The sequence below is a fragment of the Schistocerca nitens genome, chromosome 1, assembly GCF_023898315.1.
Source record: "Schistocerca nitens isolate TAMUIC-IGC-003100 chromosome 1, iqSchNite1.1, whole genome shotgun sequence".
Classification (NCBI taxonomy): domain Eukaryota; kingdom Metazoa; phylum Arthropoda; class Insecta; order Orthoptera; family Acrididae; genus Schistocerca; species Schistocerca nitens.
Window position 1 is genome coordinate 1,122,650,475 of NC_064614.1, and position 26,168 is coordinate 1,122,676,642.

A 26,168-nucleotide genomic window follows, 5' to 3' on the forward strand; every position below is an offset into this window, starting at 1 on the left:
AATTTTTTGTGTCAATTCCCTCGGTATTAAAGAAAACGACGATCATGCTCTTCACTTTGGTCTTCACCTGGTTCGATTTTTTGGGTCTTGGGCGAGCCCGGGCTCTTCCACTGGGATGATTGTTGCTTTGTCTCTGGGTCATAACCATAAATCCAGCTCTCGTCGTCGGTGATAACCCGTGACAAGAAGGTTGGGTCATCAGATGCGGTCTGACGATGGTCTGTGCGCACTTCAACAAGCTGTGCTTTCTGATCAGCAGTCAAGATCCTTGGCACAAATTTTGCGGTGACGCAATGCATGCCCAATTCATCAGTCAACATTTGTTGACACGTCCCACAACCCATACCCACTTCATCCGCATGGCATTGTGCGGCTAACGGACCTTCCAGTGTGAGCATTATCTTCGACGTCTGTACGGCTGGTCCTGAACCGTGTGTGCCACTCAAACACACATGTATGGCTCATGCTCTGACCCCCAAACACTTGTTGAATCATTTCAAGGGTCTCTGTAGCACTTTTCCCTGAGATTTACACAGAATTTGAAACACACACACTGTTCTGTTCGTGGATCCATCGTAAAATCGCCACACACCAAACACAGAGTATTGCAGAAATCACTGTGGACACCCAACACGTCCTCCCACATCCACACACTGACCCATCAGATACGCAGCTCTTGCCACACAGTGGTGCAAAGATCAACTACTCCTACTTTCCAAATGGCAGCACCAGTCCCGAAAAATTTGGATTCCACCTTGTAGTTATAATTTTCTGAACACTTCATGTTTAATGAGTGACAGCGATTTGGAAAATTTATGTGTGCGATATGGTTACTTTATACGTTAATTACAGTGTCTCTTATCGTTTACTTCATTGGAAACCTGCTTCTTTCTACCCGAGCCTACAGTAAAGCAATGAGTGAAAGCTGACATTCTTGATATCTCGCTGGTTGTGCTACTGCAATTATAGCCAAAGATTCAAATCCTGCTGGAAAATTATATTTCAAGTCAGATGGTTTTGCTCCTCCTCTACTGTCATTGGAAACGATCACAACGAAATTAAGTATACGAATCCTATGAAACCCTTGAGTTCATACTGCAGTGCGGTGCAGATGAAGAAAGTAGTTTTTCACAATTCTCAGATGACAGATGTAGTTCATCAGATTTCACTAATTATGACTGCATTATTAACTGTTGGTTCACAGGCACTTTTCTGCCACTTTTAACTACAGGGCTATTACAAATGATTGAAGCGATTTTATAAATTCACTGTAGCTCCATTCATTGACATATGGTCACGACACACTACAGATACGTAGAAAAACTCATAAAGTTTTGTTCAGCTGAAGCCGCACTTCAGGTTTCTGCCGCCAGAGCGCTCGAGAGCGCAGTGAGACAAAATGGCGACAGGAGCCGAGAAATCATATGTCATGCTTGAAATGCACTCACATCAGTCAGTCATAACAGTGCAACGACACTTCAGGACGAAGTTCAACAAAGATCCACCAACTGCTAACTCCATTCGGTGATGGTATGTGCAGTTTAAAGCTTCTGGATGCCTCTGTAAGGGGAAATCAACAGGTCGGCCTGCAGTGAGCGAAGAAATGGTTGAACGCGTGCGGGCAAGTTTCACACGTAGCCCGCGGAAGTCGACGAATAAAGCAAGCAGGGAGCTAAACATACCACAGCCGACGGTTTGGAAAATCTTACGGAAAAGGCTAAAGCAGAAGCCTTACCATTTACAATTGCTACAAGCCCTGACACCCGATGACAAAGTCAAACGCTTTGAATTTTCGGCGCGGTTGCAACAGCTCATGGAAGAGGATGCATTCAGTGCGAAACTTGTCTTCAGTGATGAAGCAACATTTTTTCTTAATGGTGAAGTGAACAGACACAATGTGCGAATCTGGGCGGTAGAGAATCCTCACACATTCATGCAGCAAATTCGCAATTCACCAAAAGTTAACATGTTTTGTGCAATCTCACGGTTTAAAGTTTACGGCCCCTTTTTCTTCTGCGAAAAAAACGTTACAGGACACATGTATCTGAACATGCTGGAAAATTGGCTCATGCCACAACTGGAGACCGACAGCGCCGACTTCATCTTTCAACAGGATGGTGCTCCACCGCACTTCCATCATGATGTTCGGCATTTCTTAAACACGAGATTGGAAAACCAATGGATCGGTCGTGGTGGAGATGATGATCAGCAATTCATGTCATGGCCTCCACGCTCTCCCGACTTAACCCCATGCGATTTCTTTCTGTGGGGTTATGTGAAAGATTCAGTGTTTAAACCTCCTCTACCAAGAAACGTGCCAGAACTGCGAGCTCGCATCAACGATGCTTTCGAACTCATTGATGGGGACATGCTGCGCCAAGTGTGGGAGGAACTTGATTATCAGCTTGATGTCTGCCGAATCACTAAAGGGGCACATATCGAACATTTGTGAATGCCTAAAAAAACTTTTTGAGTTTTTGTATGTGTGTGCAAAGCATTGTGAAAATATCTGAAATAATAAAGTTATTGTAGAGCTGTGAAATCGCTTCAATCATTTGTAATAACCCTGTATATTTTGAATGTTAGAGCTGGAAGAATAGATTTTCACCATATGGAATATTCAAATTCACCTTTCAGTCTTCACGTTTCGAGCAACGGCAAAATATCCGTCAGAAAAGCTGACAACAAGAAGTCAGGTCACACCTGTCTTCTGACAGGTGTGCCAATGACAGTGATCTCAATAATAATATTGTATAACGAAAATACATTGCCAACTCAATCACTGGAGAAGCTCCAAAATTGTGAATCACATATGGTGAATACGCATTCAAGGTTTCGATCCAATTAAGACAGTAAAACACAAATAATTGCTACAGTTATTAATTTATGATGTTTTGTCTGCACTCAGTGCATCGATGTATTACAAGTAACTACAGTCTAGCCCCTAAACCTAGTTACAGAAACGCAAATAAGACTCATAGACATATGAGGATATTCTGGCCCTTGTCTCCCATTACCATAGCTTCGTCTCATAGTCACTTCCGACGTCACTCACTGAACACATCAGCTGTTATCCTTCCTGGTAGTACAACTGAAACTTGGCAACAATGCAGAATATGTTTGGCAACTCTGTGACCGATGAGTTACTCCCTTGATGGCACGGAACTATCCTGCTAAATTCACTTGATATTATCGTGTCACTTCAGTGATTTTCTCTTGAGATGTGATATAGGGATCTCAGTTAATACTTTTGAGTCAACGAAAATCGTTCCACATGGGAATACAACTACTCTCGTCTCTTATGTTGTGATTTATATGTCATAGTAGCTACTGGGCCAATAAGTAAGACACATACACAGCACCTCTTCTCTAGCTCCAAGGTAACATGTTTGCCTATCAGGTGTAAGCTGCTTTTGTCCGCATTTCGAGATTCTCTAAAAGCCATATTTTTAATTCTTTTGTAGCAGAGCTACAAGCAGGCAGGCAGATAGAAACTCAAGAAGGGAATCAAAAGACAACACTTGAGCAAAATTTGTCTTGCTCCTTTCAGTAACCCTTGGTGTAAGAGTGAAAACCCTATGATACTGCACTATTCATAATGCCACTTTTGTTTCCTGCCGACATATTTTTGTTGTTGTTGTGAATATATAATTTTATCTATAAACTGCCACATTTTCATAATATTTGAGTATGACACAGGACATGAGATAAATACAGACCTTTTCAAAGTTAAACGTTGGTAATATCCTATTAATTTGTGTTAAAATAGGCACAATCATCTTACAGACACTTAATGCTTTATTAAGATAGACTGCCGTCATGATGTTTCTGTAATAAGTTGAATCTAATTTTTATTAGTACAGTGAATATTTAAACTGAGTTTTCCATTAGTTTATTGAGCACAAGAGAAATCATCAAAGAGAAGTAAATCAGCAACAGTATATTCTTTCACAATATCTGAAACAATCTGACAATGCTAAAGTATTTTACAAATTCTACACCTGTAGAAACCTGCTGGTTCTAACAATGTCATTAAACCAGTGTAGTTTGAAGAGCATTTTTGTCTAGAAATTAATTGCCTTGATGGTTGACTGATCAAGAGTGGAAAAGGTAAAAGTTTACGAGTATACAATCAGAGGGACAAGTGCCTGAGAGATGACTTCCCTATCAATCTCCTGGATAGTTTTGTTTCCTAAATCAACAAAGTGCATACACTGCAACCGAAATGTGTCTCAATTGTCGGCAACAAATTACAGCTGTGATGTACACACCCTTGGGGAAATATTTGTAGTGCAAAACACACTTTTGCAACTATCAGATGGAAAATATTATGTTCACACTACTCTTTGCTCCAGTTTAAACCTTTTGGTGTGGCTCAGCCTTTCATTTCTTCTTAGGAATTTAACAATAAAGGCATCATAACACATCACCAGTAACAGCGACCTGATGATGTTCTAGTGAAACTGCAACAATAGTCACTCCACTGATTTTTGTTGTTTCGAATTAGAGCATACAGTACTCCTACACCACAGGTCTGAGCCTTGCCTGTTGAATGCAAATGTAGCATGATGGTTAAATGTTAATCCATCACTTATATCAGTAGTCGAGACTTCTTAATGGGGAAAATTATTCCTGCCAGAATGATCTTTGTTAAAACAAGAATATCTTTTTCTGGTACATTTTTCCGAAAAGCACTCACTCCACACACAGTTAAAATCTTTCGAGCTGCTTCCTCTGCATTTACTCACTATTACACCAAAAATAAATACTGTGTTGCAGATATTACGCCTTTCTCCACCTGCAACCCATTTTTGCAACGCTTAAATGTAGTTCATGATTTTCAAGTGTGCAAAATCCAATGCTAAACTGCAAGATGATAACTAAAACTTCAATTCGAAAATGACAGTTGATACATACACTGATAGCGTTGTGCCGCGTTCACCTAGGCGGTGAATGATTTCAGGCGGCGGGTGGTGTCTGGCTGGTGGCCGGTAGCTGCTGCAGCGTGAGGAAACACTTGAGCATAAGCTCTTCTGATCGCGAAGCAGCCAAGAGCTGTCCTGCGGAATTGATCCTGCAAGTATATGTTATTACTGGTGCGTAGAATGTGAAGTGCATTGTCTTCGATGTTCAATCACACTCATAAGTTTAGATGTAACTCTAAGTTTAGAATGCACGCCAATTACCACTAGGCTACAGGCTCACACCACACGATAACATCTCAGAAGCAGACAACACTTCCTCCTGACACTTCCGCACCTTACAGTGTTGCCAGATAGTGCACACTGCCAGACTTAGTGTTGTCAGGAGCAATCTGTTTTATTGGCCACCTTAAGTGAATGACTCGGACTCAGTCTCTGTGGCAACCAGCAGCTTGTCAGTTTGTATGTCTAAGACTGTACATGTATGTGTAGTTGAGGACACAAAGGAATCTCATGGCAAGTTGCCTGATGAAGCAATTACTGAAACAATACAAGTTACTGAGTCTTATATAGCTGCTGATTGAAAATGTGGTGTTTGCAGGTGGTCTGCAATGTCAATCATTTTGATTTATACCAAAAGAAAAAACTTATTCAGCAGTGGAAAGACCAGGATGGAATGCAACAATATTATGAAAAGAACAGTTGGCATTCACCATATAGCGGAGATGCTGGGTCACAGACAGGCACAACAAAAAGACTGTCAGAAAATGAGCTCTTGGCCAACAAGGCCTTTATCAGAGATAGAAAACACACACACACACACACACACACACACACACACACACACACACACAGTCTCTGGCTGCTGGATCTTTCTTTTATTTTATTTACTGGGGGTTTACGAAGAGAATGGACAACTCTTTCTATTTACCACGAAATTTCATTTCTAGAGGTTCACATTAGCAAGTGTTAACAGTAAAATACAATTCAGTACAATTTGAAGACTTGTGTTTTGTTCCAAGCAGTAAATGAATAATGCTGGTCACTGTTAAAAATTAAAATTACCTTATCATTTTGTCCATATTTTTATACCACATATGAGCATCTTGATATGTGAAATCTCCTCCCATAGTCAATATTATATTGTTAGAACTGTAGTACCGAGATTGCAGCTCTGCATGCTTAATAAAAGCTGATACCTGCTCACAAGAAGATGGTTTATAATTACAGAACATATGTAAAATGTTTACTTTATGTATGGCATATCATACGCACTAAAACACTATATGCTACAAATGTATTATGTTATCATCATTAGAAAAGACATAACTGACACAACAAATCTGCCAAATTTAGTAGCAGTGCATAAAAAACAAGGTGAACCCTTACGAGATATAAAATGGCAAACTAAAGGATGAGAGATTGGAGGATTTCTGAAAATAAAAACATTTTAAGTGTCTCTCTCCCACTGCTGGGAATGTACTGATTGAAGAAAGAAGAAAAATAAAACATGTACACCAATATGAACAGCTCTGAGAGCTATGGAAAGATCACTCATTCATAGGTCTCATTAAGAAAGACTGCCAAAGAATTGAAGACATAAGAATAACAACCAAGGATAAACGACATTGTGAAGGCTCTAAAATTGAAGTGGGAAGACATATCACACAAATAAAGGATGCAAGATGGACAGAGTCAATACTAGGGTATAGTCTCAGGGAAAGATTAATATCACAATGCAAATCACTATTAGGATGAAGAAATAGTGGAAACTAAAGGCTTCAACTGGCAGATGATGACAGGAGATGGAGAGGCATTGAAACTGTTATTGAAATTGCATTTCCTAGAATAAGATTAAAGAGGCTACATCTTGAAAAGGTTGAACTAGGTGAACAATAATCAAATGTGTGACAAAAATATGATCAAATACAAGCAACCGAAGGCATAGAATAAATTTAATACACCAAATGTAAGAAGCACATGAATTTTATGCTCAATAACGAATCACTGTATCTTTTCTGAATCTATGTGAAAAATGTGTGCAACAAAGAATTAAGTAAAGCTAATAATCCCTTCTTCCCTTCTACATTTGTTGCTAAAACTTCACAGGTTGACAACAGTTCTGAAAACACAGACTATTTTACTTTCAGAATATGACCAGCATTATTTTTAGACAGTGTAAATGACACTACACATTTAATTTCCTTCTCACTCACTCATTAACTGATTATTTTGTTTTACCTATTCATTTCTTTTCAGTATAGTACCTATATGACAACAATTTTGTCTTCTGAGACAATTCTGAGTTAATCATGAAAACAAATTTTCCTTCCCTATCTTTTATCCTCTGTCTCTTCTGTTCTCTCTCATATACTTGACAAAACATGTACAGTGATGAGATTACTCACTTTATTTTCATTTTTAGTACTTTTGATTCTATTTTTTCTACCATTCCTACCTCATTTTCCTCTAACTACAATGACCTCTTTGATCAGTGTTCCAGTTGGTGCCCTTTCAGGGATGCAAATGAGACGAACCAATCATAAGTCGATTTTTGAATGCATGCATAGTGTATGTTATGTCTCTGCAAGGGGAATCATGTCGCATCTGGAAATAAAAAACTTTCCCACAGATAAAACGGGATGGAGCTATACGAGCTGAGCCGAATAAACCCAAATGGATGAATGCCAATTGCTGTTTGTTTATGTGGTTGATTGGGGGTGCAAATGATCGGGGTTGTTATAATTATTAGGAAAATCCATAGGTTCAGATTACAGTAAGAAAATAAACGACTAATAGGAATAACAGGTAAGAAATATTACATATTATCTTCTCGGTGTATCCAAGAAAATGAAATTTTGACAGAAAATTTTTTTCCAGATCACTACACTACCAGTTATTCAGCCACTGGTTAGCACCACTTCAAGTTCTATTCTCAAAAATAGTGCAGAAAATGCATTGCACAAACACATAATAACACACAAGTGGAGAATAAATTCAGGATAATTAAACTGGTGATTCTGGCAGGGTTATTGAAGTTAACTGGAGGATAATTTAACACTGGCAGGAATAGTTACAGAATTAGTGATGACAAGATGGTTTGTTAGAATGAGGGAGAAGATGAAACAGGGACATCACAAATTATATGGAAGAATATGATGATTCCAAATTTATATAAAAATATTGTACTGCTACTTTTCGATCTCACGCTTAAGAAACTGGAGCGTATGAATGAAATGTGAAACTATTTCCTAACATAAAATTTTTTGCTTGTAGCAGGCGTAATAGGCATTTGATACTGGTACTTTGTGAATTCTTTCATATTATTTATGTAAATGACGTACATAAAAATAACCATTTAAGCCAAAACAGTCTCACTTATTTGGCATGTGTTACACTGCTGCAATATTACAAAGGACTATTTCATTTTATCTAGCAGACAGTGACAAAATATACATAATAAAATCGAGAAACACGCCAGTCTTGGGTACTATTCGTATTAACAGCCTTTTCAGTATTAGACAGCAAAATATTTATTTTTCATGTAGCAAAACATTTGACAAACTTTGACGAGGTAATAGATTCTTTCGCAGAGAGGAAAGCACACTGTGTAATGCTGTAGCAAGATTACAGAGAAAAAAATGCTGGGACCTAAAGACAGAAAAAATGTGTACTGTCTTGTTTGACTCTTGTCTTTCTGGTTTTATGTTTCCTATATTTAATAATATATCATACAAGAGAGAAAGTTATTAGCTAAAAGGCAATAACTGTGTGAATTTCTTGAAGAGTTCTTTTCCTCCCAGTCACAAATAATCCAACCTAGTATTAACTGTGAGATTTTTAAACTGGTGCAGGGTGTCAAACTGGCCAACTGGGAGAAGGAGAGGCACCACCGGACACTAATGTCCATTGTTCTGTATGCAGGTTTGATGGCTTCGATTACAAAATACACACGTTTGAATTCCACAGAGTGAATTACAGCGACATGTTATATAAGAATTCTGTGTGGAACAGGGTGGCACTGCACTTTGGCACACTTAAGACCGAATATAACGAGTCACCTTCCCTCAAACATATATATCACACTCTTCAAAAAGATGTGCGCTGTAAAATGAACATATTTTTGATTTTTTTAAAAAAAAAAAAAAAAAGAAAAAGAAAAAAAAGAAAACGTCCTATCTCAAACGCTCGGGGTGTTGGGGGCCCAACCATCAAGTTTTTGCCCCAGTTCAGAAATATCGTAGATCCGGGGCTGCATCAGAGTGAATCAGCAGCCACAAATTAATCCATTTAGCTTAATTACCAATTAAATTTAACTGTTATATTCTATTTGTGATTATACATAGACTACAAAAAAAAAAAAAAAAAAAAAAAAAAATAGTGTGTTACTTTCAAGGAAGTTGCAGTCTGTTATGCCAAGTTAGTGCCTTTACCATCTGCTCCCATATCTGTGTAGTTAGCATGTCTCAGTCCCATACAGTGGGCCTGGGTTCAATTCCCGGCCAGGTCGGAGATTTTCTCTGCTTGGGGACTGGGTGTTGCGTTGTTATCATCATCATCATCATCATCATCAAATCACCACCACCTCCACCACCACCACCACCACCACCACCACCGACACAAGTTGCCCATTGGGGCATCAACTGAAAAGACTTACAAGTCAGCAGCCGAACTTCTCTGAGTGGGGACTCACAGCCATCAACGCCATATGATCATTTCATTTTCTGTCTTTACCTACGTATGGATTCATGGTAAGGCTGACCAGTTAATTTACCTCTGAGGGGTAGATGTACAAACAATTAGGGGTACGGCCACGGGAACCAGGAAGCTACTTACTATGCCAACCTTTTCACAGATTGGTTGGAGGGGGGCTTTTCTGGGATTCATATCCTTCAACCCCTGGTTTGATTCGGATACAATGACATCTTTGCTATATTGACCAACACCTTTACCTCATTTCTTCAGTCTCAGCATTTCATCTCAATAGCTATTCCCTTCTTCATTTCCTTTTAGTTTTCTGTACCTTATTTTCTGACCTGTATCCCCCCCCCCCTCCCTCCCTAATTCTATCACATGCAATGCTAATGATTTCTGTCTTGCAAATTTCTGTATCATCAATCTTTAAGCTCTCAGGTTTTCTAATCTCATCGACCTCAGCCCCCAACAATCAATCTTTCCTTCCCATCTCGACAGTAAGTCTCCCCTTACCTGGGATTCTGGGCGACTTTTCCAAACTCTCCACATTTCTTAAACCTCACCAGTCCTTTTCCTTCATCCCCCTTCCTTTTCCTTCACCCTCCCCCCCCCCCTTTCCTTTTCCTTCAACCCTTCCACCAGAAGAAAAAGCAACAGAATCTGAAAGCTTACAAATTTCAGTACCTTTATGTGAGTGTTCTGCCACCACTTGGTGAGTAAATTTATTATCCATCAAATGACATATTTTTTAAAAATTATTATTTTCATTCAAATTGTATTTACATGACAATACTGATATCTGGCAAAGAACAAAAGTTGTATACAAGCTGCATGAATAAAAGGTTGTTTGGAATAGTTATTTCTCATGCTATTAACATGAGTTTTATATAGCTCTTTCACAATTTACTTTTAAAACTTGTAGATCACAGTAGCATATAAGGATTCTGTAGCAACAGTACATCCTTCTACACTTAATTGAAACTGAAACCAGAACAATGAAAAGCAGAATGAGTAGGAAATTTTTAAATATTCTGCACTGAATTTCGACAAAGTATGTTGGGGAACAGCAGAAAGGAAAGTACAACAAAGGAATTCACAGTAAAATCACTGTGAATAGTTTTTAAACAGCAGTGGAGGATGCAAAAATGAAATTTTATAGACCAATGGAGAGAGAGAGAGAAAAAAATCAACAAATCATAAAACAAAGATAAAAAACTAATTCATGAGAACGTAAGTACAACTTGAAGAGGATGGGGGGGAAGGGGAGTGGGAGTATTCAATTGGAAAACATATGGAGTAGAATAAGATATGGAAATGGATGCACGTGGTTTACCACTAATGAAGGGAGATAAATGGTAACATGTAATCACTTTACCCTTTCATCAACATTGTAGTCAGGACTGTCCTTGTCATCTATGATTGGTTCATCAGCACATAAAACATCAAAGCAGAATCCTGGAGGTGGACCATAATGGCTGAACAAAACACTGGTAAACAGCTCGCTTGCTTTTCCTGTTGAAAAGAATGGGATGACATTATTGTCATATTGCTGTATTAGTGATCTGTAGAAAGAAAATATTCCTCTAAAATAATCAGTTATGTGTGAAATTCTTTTCCTGCATTTTAAATATACTGTATTAACATTTCATACAAGATGCAATATCGTGTGTGTAATAGAATTAGTGACCACAAACAAGTTAACCAAGTGAAGAGGTGCAGCTGTTAGCACACTAGATTCACTTTCAGGGTGGCAGTTGTTCAAATCCCAACCAAGTCATCACGTCATCCAGATATAGGTTTTCTGCGGAAAATTGCCAGGATGGTTCCCTTGTAAAGGTGATGCAATTCTCTTCCCAAACTGAGCATGAGGTCTCTAGTGACCTTGCTGACAAGATGTTAAAAATCCAATCTCCCTTCTATTTCTTACAGTTAAATTAAAATCTCTACATATCACTTCACAAACAATGTAAGGGAACTGAATTGAATTACACACTAAAACCATATTTCCAGAATATTCATTCTGCCAGTGGTCTGATGTATAAATGTAAAGGCTCTCTTTTCTTGGTTGACATCTATTTATCTGTTACAGTGTTATCTTTCACCAATGTTAATCATCTCTATTTTATAATAGCCATTGTATCTTTTATTTACAATTGGATCACACACTTTAAATCCTGTAACTCAATACCTATTTTTCTTGCACAAACACAGCCTCACCAAGCTCTGCTACAGTCCTGACATGGTTTTTTCCCAGTCATGCTACATCTGCATCTGAGCTACCTGCATCTGAACTAATTTTTGAGTAACCTGATTAAGCTGCTGATCACAAGTTGAATCAATGTCTCACAGCACCTTCAGGAGCCAGGTGTAAATATGAAAATTTCTCACAGTACCCGAGGAAGCTAGCAACCATAAGCAAATATTTCAAAAAGGGGCATCCTTGTCCCACAACTATGATTCACAACACCAGTCTCTTCAATCCTATCCCCCATTCACCCACCAACCACTTGCACTCTTAGCCAAAAAACACAATGTGGCCTCTTCACTCAATTTCCCAGTCTCATGACATCTCCGACTCTCAAAGCCATAATCATATACAAACACCTCTCACTCATAGCCCTAACCTATTCCTAAATTACTACTCCACATCTCTCTCTTCTCCAGAAATATCTGAACTATTTACAGGCATAACTGTTAGTCCCATACTAAATTTAACCATACAGTGCTGGTTACACCTCTCCTTTCATTAGCACAGAGTCTCAGCTGAAAATATCATTTCACCACACAGTGCTAACCTACAAAAACAGAGCAAGAATTGAACACCATGTGAAGAAGTTAAGACCTTAATTTAAAAATGATCCTTTTCTATTCTCAAAAACCATCAATGGGCAGGCATTCCTCATTTATGGCATGACTTTTGAATTGTTCTGAAACCTCAAATGTTACTTCAGCTGAAACCTGTGCCATTTTGGTCTGAAGGCTGAACATGGTAACATCATCCTCCCAGCAGTCAAAGGTTCTACAGCATAGGTGCACACTGTTAGCATCCCTTTGATATATTGACAGCTTATCTTCAAGAACCAGACTGAGCTGCATACAATTCTAAAACCCTAATCAAGAACTCAGAAATTATTTCACAGAAATGTATTTGGTAGATGGTGCCACACAACTTGTAAATATCTCTTGAACGTTATACTGAACTAATAACTGAATATCATGAAACATACAAATCTTTTTTTACCTCCACATTTGTTTAAGATTGCAACCATAACATTCAAAAATACCCTATGCCTTTGCAGTGTCATTCAAAATACCACACGCTGATTCAAAAAACATTCCCAGTCATTTTTACACATAAAATCTTTGTGCTGAGTAGAGACTTGTCAACATTATCATTATTTTTGAAATTTTGTTCATTTGTCTTCTCGAACTTGGCTCTAATAATAACATATTGTACTCCGAGGTAGATGTTAGCAACATAAATGATTCACAGTTATGAAGTTCAAGCTAGAAAATGGAAGGAGCTTATGGGCACTCAATGGCGAGATTATCAGCAACTAGAAATTGATTATCATGGTGAGGGTTCCTTTTAAAAGATTTATTCCCAGGTCTCAAGCAAGATTAATAATTCCATCCTTCTGTTATCAAGTGAACATTTACAGCTCATAATAAAAATTTAAATATCAGTTTCTGAAATATTGGGCAAACGAAATTACTATCACACTCAATGCACAGGTAAATACAGCATTCTATGTGAAATACATTCTTACCAGAAGTGTGAAATGCTACCACTTTTGCATTAATACAATTCTTTATGTGCTGGAATGGATCAGCCACCAGATCACTGATATTATTAATGAACAGAAAATTTTTATCGGTGCAAGTTTAAACCCAGGTTAGAAATTTCCATGTAATTCTATCTTTCAGCTCTCCCAGCATTAATTTATCTCCTACATTTGTGCCAAAGAACTATTACATACTTTCTAGAAATAACTGCTATTCTACAGCAACAAAAAAAGACTAGAATATTTATCATAATCTACAAATTTTGTAATTATTTTTAATTCCACTATGTCTGCATAGGTGTAAAGTAACTGTCTTAACTGAAGGGGGTAATAGTTTTGCTGTGTCTTGCTGAAGACTGTGCAGTTTGCTGAATTATTGAGTATAGAATTTATCTACGTAATCTGTTAATCTGTTATAAAAATTAAAGCAAACACCAACCTAGCATTCACAAAAACATAAGTAAATCACAGTCCTTTTGGAATCAGAATTGTACTCAATTCTGCTCAGGATGAAGTTAATTTGAATCACACTGTGACACATTATACAAACGGAATGGCTTCACTACTACATCCACAACTGTGTTTCATTCATGTTGACACATAAGTGAAATACACAGATAGAATGGTTTCTGGTTCATAGAACGAAGTAAAATTAAATTAGGTATCTTATGAACACAGACATTTCTTTGAACTGGAATAAAAAACAGAATTTCAAAATGTTTCAGCAGAATGCAGAGAAAAAAGCTCACTCAGAATGCTGTATCACAAGTATCCAGTAAGCTTTTTTTATATGTGTACATTCTTAATGAACTTTCAAAATCTTCCATTCTTTCTTTCTATCAGTTGACTTCCAAATTCCAATTAAATTAGGGTATTTTCAGACAAGTGATGCCACTCCAGTACCCTGTGTTGTTGTTGGGCACACCACTTGACAAACCTCTCTCTGCTGCCATGGCAAAGAAAGCCACAACAATGGTTGCTGTTTGTGTGAATATTTTCCTTATGGCAAATGAGCCAACTTCATGACTAACGTACCTGATGTGGCTGCACGATCCTGCAGTGTTGAGAAAATAATACGATTGCTCTCCCAGCTGCTAGCCACTTGAGTCCATTGCGATCCTTACGTTGAGTATTGTCTTTCTGAAGCCATCAAACTCATATCTGCATTACAGTCCCGGCCAGTGGCAGATTTACATATAGGCCCACTACGCACGGGTCCAGGGGCACCACCTTAAGGGGAGCGGCATTTTTTGCTCTTTACTTGTTTTAACCTTATATGTTTTAAAATAATGGCACTTACAAGCGACAAAAATTTTTAATATTGTTAAACAACTTGCTAGTTTAAATAAGCCTCAAGAATGAAATCTGACAATACAAGCTTGGAAATATACACGATTTACTTGGTGACTGAATGGAAGTTTAACACTGGATTTCTGTCTGGTATCATCTTCATGATTTTTCAAAATATTTTTAAGTAAGCTGTCAGTACAACAATCTACAATACAACGTTTGAAACATTATTATTCCGAGAATGTTGTTGGCTTCTACCTAACCCAACCATATTTTTCCCATGAAAATCCTGGGACCCCTGAAAATCTGTGATAAACTAATCAGCAGTTTCTTAAATACTGTAACATGTGTGGGTCTCAGTATGTAAAACTTGACTCAACTTAAATTATGAGGAAGTATCAAGTCAGCCCTCCATTACTGTAGTTAATGTGAAAGCTCTGTGGTCTTCAACATCTGAGCTTTGATTTAATGACACCTGTTTAACAAAACATGTCAATACTGGGAATGTTTTAAATTTTTAAACACATGTTTATACGAAAAGAACATAAGCAGAATATCTAATAATGTGAAATATATTTCACAACAGTCTAAAAATGTTATTTATTTATTTACTTAGTTACTTCTTTTGGCGAAAAAAGAAGAAGAAACCAACTTTTGTTTGTCTCATTTATTGTGCTGCAGCCTGCACGATATCAAAGTTCCAACTCTGTGCAATCGAATAGTATGTGGCACTGAAAATTTTATATTAAACTTCTTAAACAAGCTCTTTTTCTTTGAGGAAAGTTTAATTTCTATTTTATGTTGGAACAAAAGGAGAATTTGAATGTAGACATAACAGTAGTATTCACACAAATGACAACGTACCACAACAACTGCCAACAAGACTACTTAAACTTTGTAGTCTGTCTTCTCTGCCCACATAAACCGCTAAAATGTTATAAGTGGGATAAGAGTCTATTCAGCACACCACTCTGCTAGAAATTGCAAAAATTATTTGCTTTTTAAATTAGAAAAGGCAGTGTCAAGAATATTCAGAACATATTTGCGTCCCAGCTAAAATTCCAGCAGTGTGAGAAACACAAGGCAAAAAAGTGACTATCCTATTTTCTTTATGATACGAGTTCCAGCTGGCAGGTGTGCTGTTCACTGAAAACAGAGAAACAGGCGACAATGAAAATAATTATTCTGCATTGTCGTTCTTTCATAGCACAGTTACGTCGAGTAATCTGAGTTGATCAGATCATTGCTCGTGTTTAAAGGAAAAATCTTTGTGCTCGTGTGCTGTGCTTAAAGTAAAAAACTTTGTGCTCATGTGCAGTATAGTGGAACTGGATACAGGCTTTCTTTCTTTCCTTTTACAATTTTTTCCTCTGTTTTGACCATTGGTTGACAACTTTGTAAGTGCTTTAACATGAATAACAGTGAAAAAAGCAAACATACAAAATTAAGTGGGGCGGCATTTTGGAAATTATCAAAGGAAAGGCGAGAATGAGAAGCCAATGTTCTATAAAGGCTTGGCAGAGTAGATAAATTTTCTGCAAAAAATGATGCTGGTTCGACATAAAGTTCAAGTAGTATTGATGATATTTCTGGCACTGCAGCTGTTGTAAAAGGAGTAAATACAGGTAAAACCAAAGTTAAAGGTGAAGAAAAGCAAATTGTTCCTGATTTAGAGTTTCATGAAAAACTAATTGTCAAGTCAGACATTACAATAAGACATTGCCTATTGGCTTCTGTCTCGGGTTCTTCGGCCGACGTTCATCTAATGATTTTTCTGACGTTTCGCCAGCACGAGTGGCTGGCATTGTCAAAGCTTCACCCTCCATTGCCGGTGGTGAACTGGAGTCGAGCTCGCGGGCGCAGGCTATATGTACCTGGCGCGCCAACGTCCGAGGGCTTCTCCGCGGTCATTTCCGGTGCGGTTCTCCTCTTGCTACCTGCGACGGTCGTTCGCTGCAGTACGGGAAGCCAGGATCCGTTGACCTTAAGGCTTTCCTCTTTCTTGTTCAAACTGTTCGCGTGTTTTTGTATTTCTACAGCTTCTCTGAACAAGCGCGTGTGATAGTGCTTCTCTACAGCCAGAACTTCCGTGTCGGCGAATTTTATTACATGGTCGGTCTCATTCAGTGCGTGCTCTGCCACGGCCGATTTCTCCACCTGCCCCAACCTGCAATGTCGCTTATGCTCTTTGATCCTGGTGTTAATGGATCGTCCAGTCATTCCGACATAAACTTTTCCGCATGTGTATGGTATGCGGTATATTCCCGACATTGCAAGTGGGTCTCTTTTCTCCTTCGCCGATCTAAGACACTCTTTGATCTTCCTTGTCGGTTTGAAAATCGTCTTTACGCCATGTTTGCGCAATATACGGCCGATTCTGTCCGTCACTCTGGGAATGTATGGCAGAAAGGCCGTACCCGACAATTCTTTTTCCGGTTCCTTACTTCGCCGAGGGTTGGGCTCTGTTACACTTCTAATATAATTTGTGGAGTAACCATTGCTCCTCAGGACAGTTTCCAGGTGTTGCATTTCTCGTTTGAGGTGTTGCGGCTCACATATTCGTCCTGCTCTCGTTACGAGCGTACTAATCATGCCTCTTTTCTGGCTCGGGTGGTGGTTTGACAGTTTGTGCAGGTATCGGTCCGTCTGAGTCGGTTTTCGATACACGCTGTGTCCCAGATCTTCGCCGTCCCTTGTGACCAGAACATCTAGAAATGGCAGTTTCTTGTCCTTTTCTACTTCCATGGTAAATGTTATGTTGGCACGGAGGCTGTTCAAGTGTCTTAGGAAGTCACTGAGCTGTTCTTCACCATGGCTCCACACCACGAAAGTATCATCGACGTACCTGTACCACACCTTAGGTTTGTAAGTCGCCGAGTCCAGTGCCTGTGCTTCGAATTGTTCCATGAAGAAGTTGGCCACCACTGGACTGAGAGGACTACCCATGGCGACGCCTTCCAGCTGTTCGTAGAAATCGCCATTCCACGTGAAATAGCTCGTGGTGAGACATGCATGGAAGAGCTTTCTGATGTCTAGCGGAAAAATGGAACCGATGTGCTCCAGAGCGTCACTGAGTGGCACTTTCGTAAATAACGAAACAACATCAAAGCTGACCAGGATGTCGTTTGGTGCAAGTTTCAGTTTCTTCAGCTTCTCAATGAAATGTCCTGAGTCCGTAATGTATGTGTCGGTCTTCCCCACGTGTGGCTGGAGCAGAGAGGCCAAGTGTTTTGCCAGTTTATATGTCGGTGATCCAGGAGTGCTAACGATCGGTCTCAGTGGAACGTTGTTCTTATGGATCTTGGGTAATCCATACAGCCGAGGTGGTAGGGCTTCTGTGTTGTGCAGGTTTCTCTGTATGTCCGCCGGCAGAGAAGACGCCTTGATTAATCGATTCGTATTCCGTGTGATACGTTGCGTCGGATCTGCGCTTAGTTTTCGGTACGTCGTCGGATCTAATAGGTCTCGGATCTTTTGCTCATAATCTTCGGTCTTCATTACGACGGTCGCATTCCCCTTATCGGCAGGCAGTACCAATATACTCTTGTCGGCGTTGAGATTCTTAATGGCTTGTACCTCTTCTTTCTTCAGGTTGCAAGCTGTTTCGTTATTTACGAAAGTGCCACTCAGTGACGCTCTGGAGCACATCGGTTCCATTTTTCCGCTAGACATCAGAAAGCTCTTCCATGCATGTCTCACCACGAGCTATTTCACGTGGAATGGCGATTTCTACGAACAGCTGGAAGGCGTCGCCATGGGTAGTCCTCTCAGTCCAGTGGTGGCCAACTTCTTCATGGAACAATTCGAAGCACAGGCACTGGACTCGGCGACTTACAAACCTAAGGTGTGGTACAGGTACGTCGATGATACTTTCGTGGTGTGGAGCCATGGTGAAGAACAGCTCAGTGACTTCCTAAGACAATTGAACAGCCTCCATGCCAACATAACATTTACCATGGAAGTAGAAAAGGACAAGAAACTGCCATTTCTAGATGTTCTGGTCACAAGGGACGGCGAAGATCTGGGACACAGCGTGTATCGAAAACCGACTCAGACGGACCGATACCTGCACAAACTGTCAAACCACCACCCGAGCCAGAAAAGAGGCATGATTAGTACGCTCGTAACGAGAGCAGGACGAATATGTGAGCCGCAACACCTCAAACGAGAAATGCAACACCTGGAAACTGTCCTGAGGAGCAATGGTTACTCCACAAATTATATTAGAAGTGTAACAGAGCCCAACCCTCGGCGAAGTAAGGAACCGGAAAAAGAATTGTCGGGTACGGCCTTTCTGCCATACATTCCCAGAGTGACGGACAGAATCGGCCGTATATTGCGCAAACATGGCGTAAAGACGATTTTCAAACCGACAAGGAAGATCAAAGAGTGTCTTAGATCGGCGAAGGAGAAAAGAGACCCACTTGCAATGTCGGGAATATACCGCATACCATGCACATGCGGAAAAGTTTATGTCGGAATGACTGGACGATCCATTAACACCAGGATCAAAGAGCATAAGCGACATTGCAGGTTGGGGCAGGTGGAGAAATCGGCCGTGGCAGAGCACGCACTGAATGAGACCGACCATGTAATAAAATTCGCCGACACGGAAGTTCTGGCTGTAGAGAAGCACTATCACACGCGCTTGTTCAGAGAAGCTGTAGAAATACAAAAACACGCGAACAGTTTGAACAAGAAAGAGGAAAGCCTTAAGGTCAACGGATCCTGGCTTCCCGTACTGCAGCGAACGACCGTCGCAGGTAGCAAGAGGAGAACCGCACCGGAAATGACCGCGGAGAAGCCCTCGGACGTTGGCGCGCCAGGTACATATAGCCTGCGCCCGCGAGCTCGACTCCAGTTCACCACCGGCAATGGAGGGTGAAGCTTTGACAATGCCAGCCACTCGTGCTGGCGAAACGTCAGAAAAATCATTAGATGAACGTCGGCCGAAGAACCCGAGACAGAAGCCAATAGGCAGTTTGTCAACAAGTGGCCACGAAAGCCTCAACAATTTTGTATTACAATAAGAAATAACCTCATTAGTGATGATCCTGCAGAATGGTGTGTCAATGAATCAACAATCGAAATTCTCTTAGAACGTGGCATTAATCAGAATTGTAATTGTGATTTTTCTAATTCAAGAAGATCAATAGGCGATAAAACCAGATATTTGAATAAAAATGTATTTTACTGTAAACTTTTAAATGGCGAATCAACTCTGCGTAATTCTATATTATACTCCTGTAGCACCGGTCCTGTTTTTTGTGCACCATGTAAATTGTTCAGAGGTAAGGCCACGATGGCTACTAATAGTATTGCAGATTGAAAAAAAATATTTCCAATACTTTATCCCATCATGAGAATTGACTTGAACACAAAAATTCTGAGTTATCACTCTTAAGAAGAAAAAAGTCACTTGGGACCACTTTGAGTCATATGTTGAGACAAAAAATGTACTAGCCCAGTGTGTTGAAATGGGTGTTTGCAGTAGTGAAGCAGCTGACAAGTCGTCGACTTCCCCTACATGGACACGTTGAAATATTCCATTCATTACGTAATGGTCGATTTATGTCTCTTGAACTTATAACCAAGATATGATCCTTTTCTCGCAGAGCACATTGAGCATTATAGAAATCCAGGGCAGGGGCATACAACTTATCTTTCTTCAACATTATGTGATGAAATAACAGAGCTTCTTTCTGAATGAATAAAAAGAATTATCATAAGTGAAATAAAACAGGCCAAATATTTCTCTATAATAGTAGATTCTATTGCGGACATTTCACATATTGATCAACTGTCTTTCATATTAAGGTATATGAATGAGAATGGTGAACCTGTTGAACGTTTCCTTCTGTTTTTATGAAACCCGGGACACAAGTCCGAAAACTTAGCTGAGGCCGTACTAAAAGTCTTGTCTACAAATTCCAGTGATATTACTTATTGTAGAGGCCAGTCAGATGACAACGCAAGCAATATGTCAGGAACCTACACTGGTTTGCAGGCACAAATTAAAGAACGAAATCCGAAAGCGCATTATGTGCCTTGTGCAGCACATTCTTTGAATTTTTTTTTTTTTTTTTTTCCAATGGTCATTAGCGCCCAGACTACGTTAAGAATGCACCATGAGGCACAAGTTTAAAACAGCAACTAAAAGGGAAAACACGATAAAAGACAGACTGACAGGCATAGGATTAAAAAAAACAGCATAATCAAATGTCCTTAGAGAGGTTTGTCAAGTTGATAAAACGAAGAACGCGAGCAGCTGCTCGTGGGTCATCCGCTAAAATGGCAGCTAGAGTACATGGCAGGCCAAGATCAAGACGCAGTGTGTTAAAATCCGGACAGGACGTTAAAATGTGGCGGACCGTCAGCAATTGCCCACATGGGCAGAACGGCGCCAGCGCAGCCGTCAGCAGATGGCGATGGCTGAACCGGCAGTGTCCAATTCGTAACCGGGCCAAAACGACCTCCTCCCGCCGAGAAGGGCGGGAGGACGACGTCCAAGCCGCGGGAAGAGGTTTCAAGGCCCGAAGCTTGTTGTCCGTAAGTGCAGCCCTATCGGCATGCCACAGCGATAAAATGCGCCCACAAATTACCCTGCTACAATCTGACGAAGGGACACAACAAGAAGCTGTCCAAGGCTGGAGGACCGCAGCCTTGGCCACGGCATCTGCAGCTTCGTTCCCAGGGATACCGACATGGCCAGGAACCCACATAAAGGTAACCGGAGAACCGACGTCCACCAGCTGCTGAAGAGAGCGTTGGATCCGGTGCACGAAAGGGTGAACCGGATATGGATCACTGAGGCTCTGGATGGCGCTCAGGGAATCGGAGCAGATGACATAAGCAGAATGTCGGTGGCGGCAGATGTAAAGAACAGCCTGGTAGAGGGCAAAGAGCTCAGCTGTGAAGACCGAACAATGGCCATGGAGCCGGTATTTGAAACTTTGTGCCCTGACAATAAAGGAACACCCGACCCCGTCATTGGTCTTTGAGCCATCTGTATAAATGAAGGTCATATTAATGAACTTCGAACGAAGTTCGACAAAACGGGAGTGGTAGACCGAACCGGGGGTAACCTCCTTTGGGAGCGAGCTGAGGTCAAGGTGAACGCGAACCTGAGCCTGGAGCCAAGGTGGTGTGTGGCTCTCGCCCACTCGAAAGGTTGCAGGGAGTGAAAAATTAAGGTGTTGAAGGAGGCGACGAAAGCGAACTCCAGGGGGTAGCAGGGCAGAGACATACAACCCGTATTGACGGTCGAGAGAGTCATCAAAAAAAGGAACGATAAGACGGGTGGTTGGGCATTGACAGTAGCCGACAGGCATACCGACAAAGCAGTATATCGCGCCGGTAGGTGAGTGGCAATTCACCAGCGTCAGCATGAAGACTCTGGACGGGACTAGTATAAAACGCTCCGATCACAAGTCGTAAACCCCGATGTTGTATGGAGTTGAGGCGGCGTAAGATGGATGGCGGTGCAGAGGAGTATACAAAGCTCCCATAATCCAGCTTGGAGCGGACGATCGACCGATATAGACGAAGTAGGACGGTTCGATCCGCTCCCCACGACATACCACTGAGAACACGGAGGACATTTAGAGAACGGGTACAACAGGTAGTCAAATATGACACATGTGGAGACCAGCTAAGTTTCCTGTCAAATGCAAGACCTAAAAATTTTGTTGTCCCCACGAATGGGAGAGCAACGGGACCGAGTCGTAAGGACGGTGGGAGAAACTCTTTGTAGCGCCGCGCCAGAAGTTAATACAGACCGTCTTCTCGGCAGAAAAACGGAAGCCATTTGCGACACTCCAGGAGTAAAGACGGTCAAGAGAACGCTGAAGACAGCGCTCCAGGAAACATGTACGCTGCGCGCTGCAATAGATAGTAAAATCGTCCATGCAAAGGGAGCCTGATACATCAGCTGGGAGGCAATCCATTATTGGATTGATCGCTATGGCGAAGAGAGCGACGCTCAAAACTGAGCCCTGTGGCACCCCATTCTCCTGGCAAAAGGTGTCTGACAGGACAGAACCCACACGTACCCTGAACTGTCGATCCATTAAAAAGGAACGAATAAAAAGAGGGAGGCGACCGCGAAGGCCCCATGTATGCATGGTGCGGAGAATGCCCGCCCTCCAACAGGTGTCGTAAGCCTTCTCCAAATCAAAGAACACAGCCGCGGTCGGGCGCTTCTGCAAGAAGTTATTCATAATGAACAGCAGACTCGAGCAGCCAAACCAAACGAGAGTTAACCATTCGCTCCATCACTTTACAGACACAGCTGGTAAGCGAGATGGGTCGATAACTGGAAGGCAAGTGCTTGTCCTTCCCCGGCTTAGGAATCGGGACAACAATATACTCGCGCCAGCATGCGGGAACATGTCCCTCAATCCAGATGCGATTGTAAGTACGAAGAAGAAAACCTTTACCCGCAGGAGAAAGGTTCTTCAGCATCTGAATATGAATAGAATCAGGCCCTGGAGCGGAGGACCGTGACCGGGCAAGTGCGTTCTCGAGTTCCCACATGGTGAATGGGGCATTATAACTTTCATGATTCGAGGAGCGGAAGTTAGGTGGCCTAGCCTCCTCTGCCTGTTTGCGGGGGAGGAAGGCAGGGTGGTAATGAGCGGAGCTCGAAACCTCTGCGAAAAAGTGGCCGAAGGCATTGGAGACATCCTCAGGGGCCACAAGGACGTCATTCACGACCATCGAGCTGGAAACTGGTGAGTGGACCTTAGTGCCAGATAGCCGGAGCAGGCTACCCCAGACAACAGAAGAAGGAGTAAAACAGTTGAAGGTGCTTGTGAAAGCAGCCCACCTGGCTTTCTTGCTTTCTTTAACAATACGACGACACTGTGCATGTAATCGTTTATAAGTGATACAATTCGCCACTGTAGGGTGGCGTTTAAAGGTGCGTAAAGCACGTCGACGAGCACGTAAAGCGTCTCTACATGCTGCGGTCCACCAGGGGACCGGTACGTGACGTGGAGAAGAAGTAGGGTGAGGGATGGAATATTCAGCAGCAGTGAGAATGACTTCCGTGAGGTGTGCGACCTGACGATCGCAGCTTGTGAAGGTTTGATCCTGAAAGGTCGCCCTGGAAGAGAAGAGCCCCCAGTCTGCTTTGGAGATGCTCCAACTAGATGAGCACGGAGTGGGGGTATGCTGCAGGAGATGGATAACACACGGGAAGTGGTCGCTTGAATATGTATCAGAAAGTGCATACCACTCAAACCGGCGTGCAAGTTGGGTAGTACATATAGAGAGGTCTAAATGGGAATAGGTGTGAGATGTGTCCGAAAGAAAAGTAGGGGCGCCAGTATTGAGGCAGACAAGATTGAGCTGGTTGAAAAGGTCTGCTAATAGGGAGCCCCTCGGGCAGGATGCTGGAGAGCCCCAAAGGGGATGGTGGGCATTGAAGTCTCCAGTTAACAAAAATGGTGCAGGTAGCTGAGCAATAAGCTGCATCATGTCTTCCCTGGTAACGGCAGACGACGAGGGAGTGTAAACGGTACAAATGGAAAATGTAAAAGTGGGGAGAGTAATTCGGATGGCAACTGCCTGCAGTCAGGTGTGCAATGTGATGGGATCGTAGTAAATATCATCCCGGACCAGCAACATAACACCTCCATGAACCGGAATACCTACCACAGGGGGTAGGTCAAAACGCACAGAGGTGTAGTGTGCCAAGGCAATTTGATCGCATGGGCGTAGCTACGTTTCCTGGAGGTCTACGACGAGCGGACAGTGCAAGCGGAGCAGCAACTTCAAGTCCTCTTGGTTGGAGTGAATGCTGCGAATATTCCAGTGAATAAGTGCCATCGTAAGAAGAAAAGGAAGATGAAAGAAGGGGTCACCTCGAAGACCGCTGAGGGCCTGGCTTCGTGCGAGCACTGCCGCCACTATCAGTAAGGGGACAGTCATCATCCATTGGTTCTATAGGTTCATCGGCCATCTTGGTAAGATGGCCGGGAGGGGGAGCTTCCTCCGCCGGTGAACGGCCAGATGTTCGGCCACCAGCGGTGCGGCCAGGCGAAACGGATGACGGCCTGGGGCGGCAACCGCTGGGTGGCGCAGGAGAAGAAATGCGCCGTGGCGGAGAAGGAGAACTGTGCTTCCTATGAGCCTTCTTGGAAGGTCGTTTGGTAGAAGTACTGGTCGATGGCTGGGAGGTCGAGGTACGTAGGAAGTCTGCACGGGACGGTTCCTTCTTGAAGGCCCGTCCATCTGACTTCTGGGTCTTCGTCTTAGCAGAAGCTGATGAAGGGGCTTGTGTCTGTGGGGTGATGGGAGGAAGAGGGGACATCGACCGCGCGATCTTAGCACTGGCCGAACGGACGACCATGGTGCTGAAGGTCAGATCGCATGTCTGGGTTGCCACCTCCCTGGTAGTCCGAGGAGAGGCGAGGACAGTACTGTATTTCCCAGCTGGGAGCAGCGTGGGCTTCCTACTAGCAAACAGCTTGCGAGCAGCCGAGGTGGACACTTTCTCTTTGACCCGAATTTCTTGGATACAGCGTTCTTCCTTATAGATGGGACAGTCGCGGGAGGACGCTGCATGGTCACCCTGACAGTTCACACAACGAGGAGATGGAGGTGGACAGTCACCCTCATGGGCATCCCTGCCACAAGTGACACATTTAGCCACATTGGAACAAGACTGGCGAGTGTGATTAAAATGCTGACACTGGTAGCAGCGCGTAGGTGTCGGGACATAGGGGTGAACAGAAATAACCTTGTAGCCCACTTTGATGCGCGATGGCAGCTGAACACTATCAAAGGTCAAGAAAAGTGTCCGGGTCGGTACAAGGTCATTGTTGACCTTTTTCATGACCCTATGGACAGCCGTCACGCCCTGCTCAGCGAGCAGGACTGAATCTCCTCATCAGTCAATCCGTTGAGAGATCTAGTATAGACCACACCACGAGACGAATTCAAAGTTCGGTGAGCCTCCACCTGGACAGGGAACGTGTACAGGAGTGTGGCTCGAAGCAGTTTCTGTGCCTGAAAGGCGCTCTCAGTTTCTAGTAACAAGGTACCATTACGCAACCTGGTACACGACTTGACAGATCCGGCTATGGCATCTACGCCCTTCTGGATAACGAAAGGGTTGACAGAGGAGAAATCCTTTCCGTCCTCAGATCGAGAAACGACGAGGAACTGTGGGGCAGGCGGTAGTACTTTTGTCACTGGTGGCTGGTCATGTTTCCGTTTGTGGGCAGAAGTCTAGAGAGAAGAAGAGAAATCCATTGCGGAAGAATCCCCCATGATTGCCAGCGTCTCCAATGGCGCGCTCCTTCCTTATGGGGACCCTCTCAGAGGGCACTCCCGCCTTAGGTGAATGTTTACACCTCAGGTCACACCTCCCGAGAAACAGACGGAGGGACCAATCGGCATGGTCAGAAGGTATCAGCTCAGGCAATCACCCCTCCCCGGGCCTGGCCTTTACCAGGGGTTACGTGCGTGC

At 42.2% G+C, this 26,168-nt stretch overlaps 1 protein-coding gene across 1 annotated transcript in view; it reads right to left on the minus strand.

The window, feature by feature from the left end:
• Positions 1 to 26,168, minus strand: part of LOC126238558 (lysosomal alpha-mannosidase-like) — a 181,475-nt gene that overhangs the window by 102,043 nt on the left and 53,264 nt on the right. Inside the window, exons 6-7 of the mRNA XM_049947799.1 lie at positions 10,993 to 11,129; positions 5,988 to 6,121 (exon numbers count right to left, since the gene is read on the minus strand). Of these exons, the coding sequence (XP_049803756.1) occupies positions 5,988 to 6,121; positions 10,993 to 11,129 (271 nt within the window). The remainder of the gene's footprint in view (positions 1 to 5,987; positions 6,122 to 10,992; positions 11,130 to 26,168) is intronic.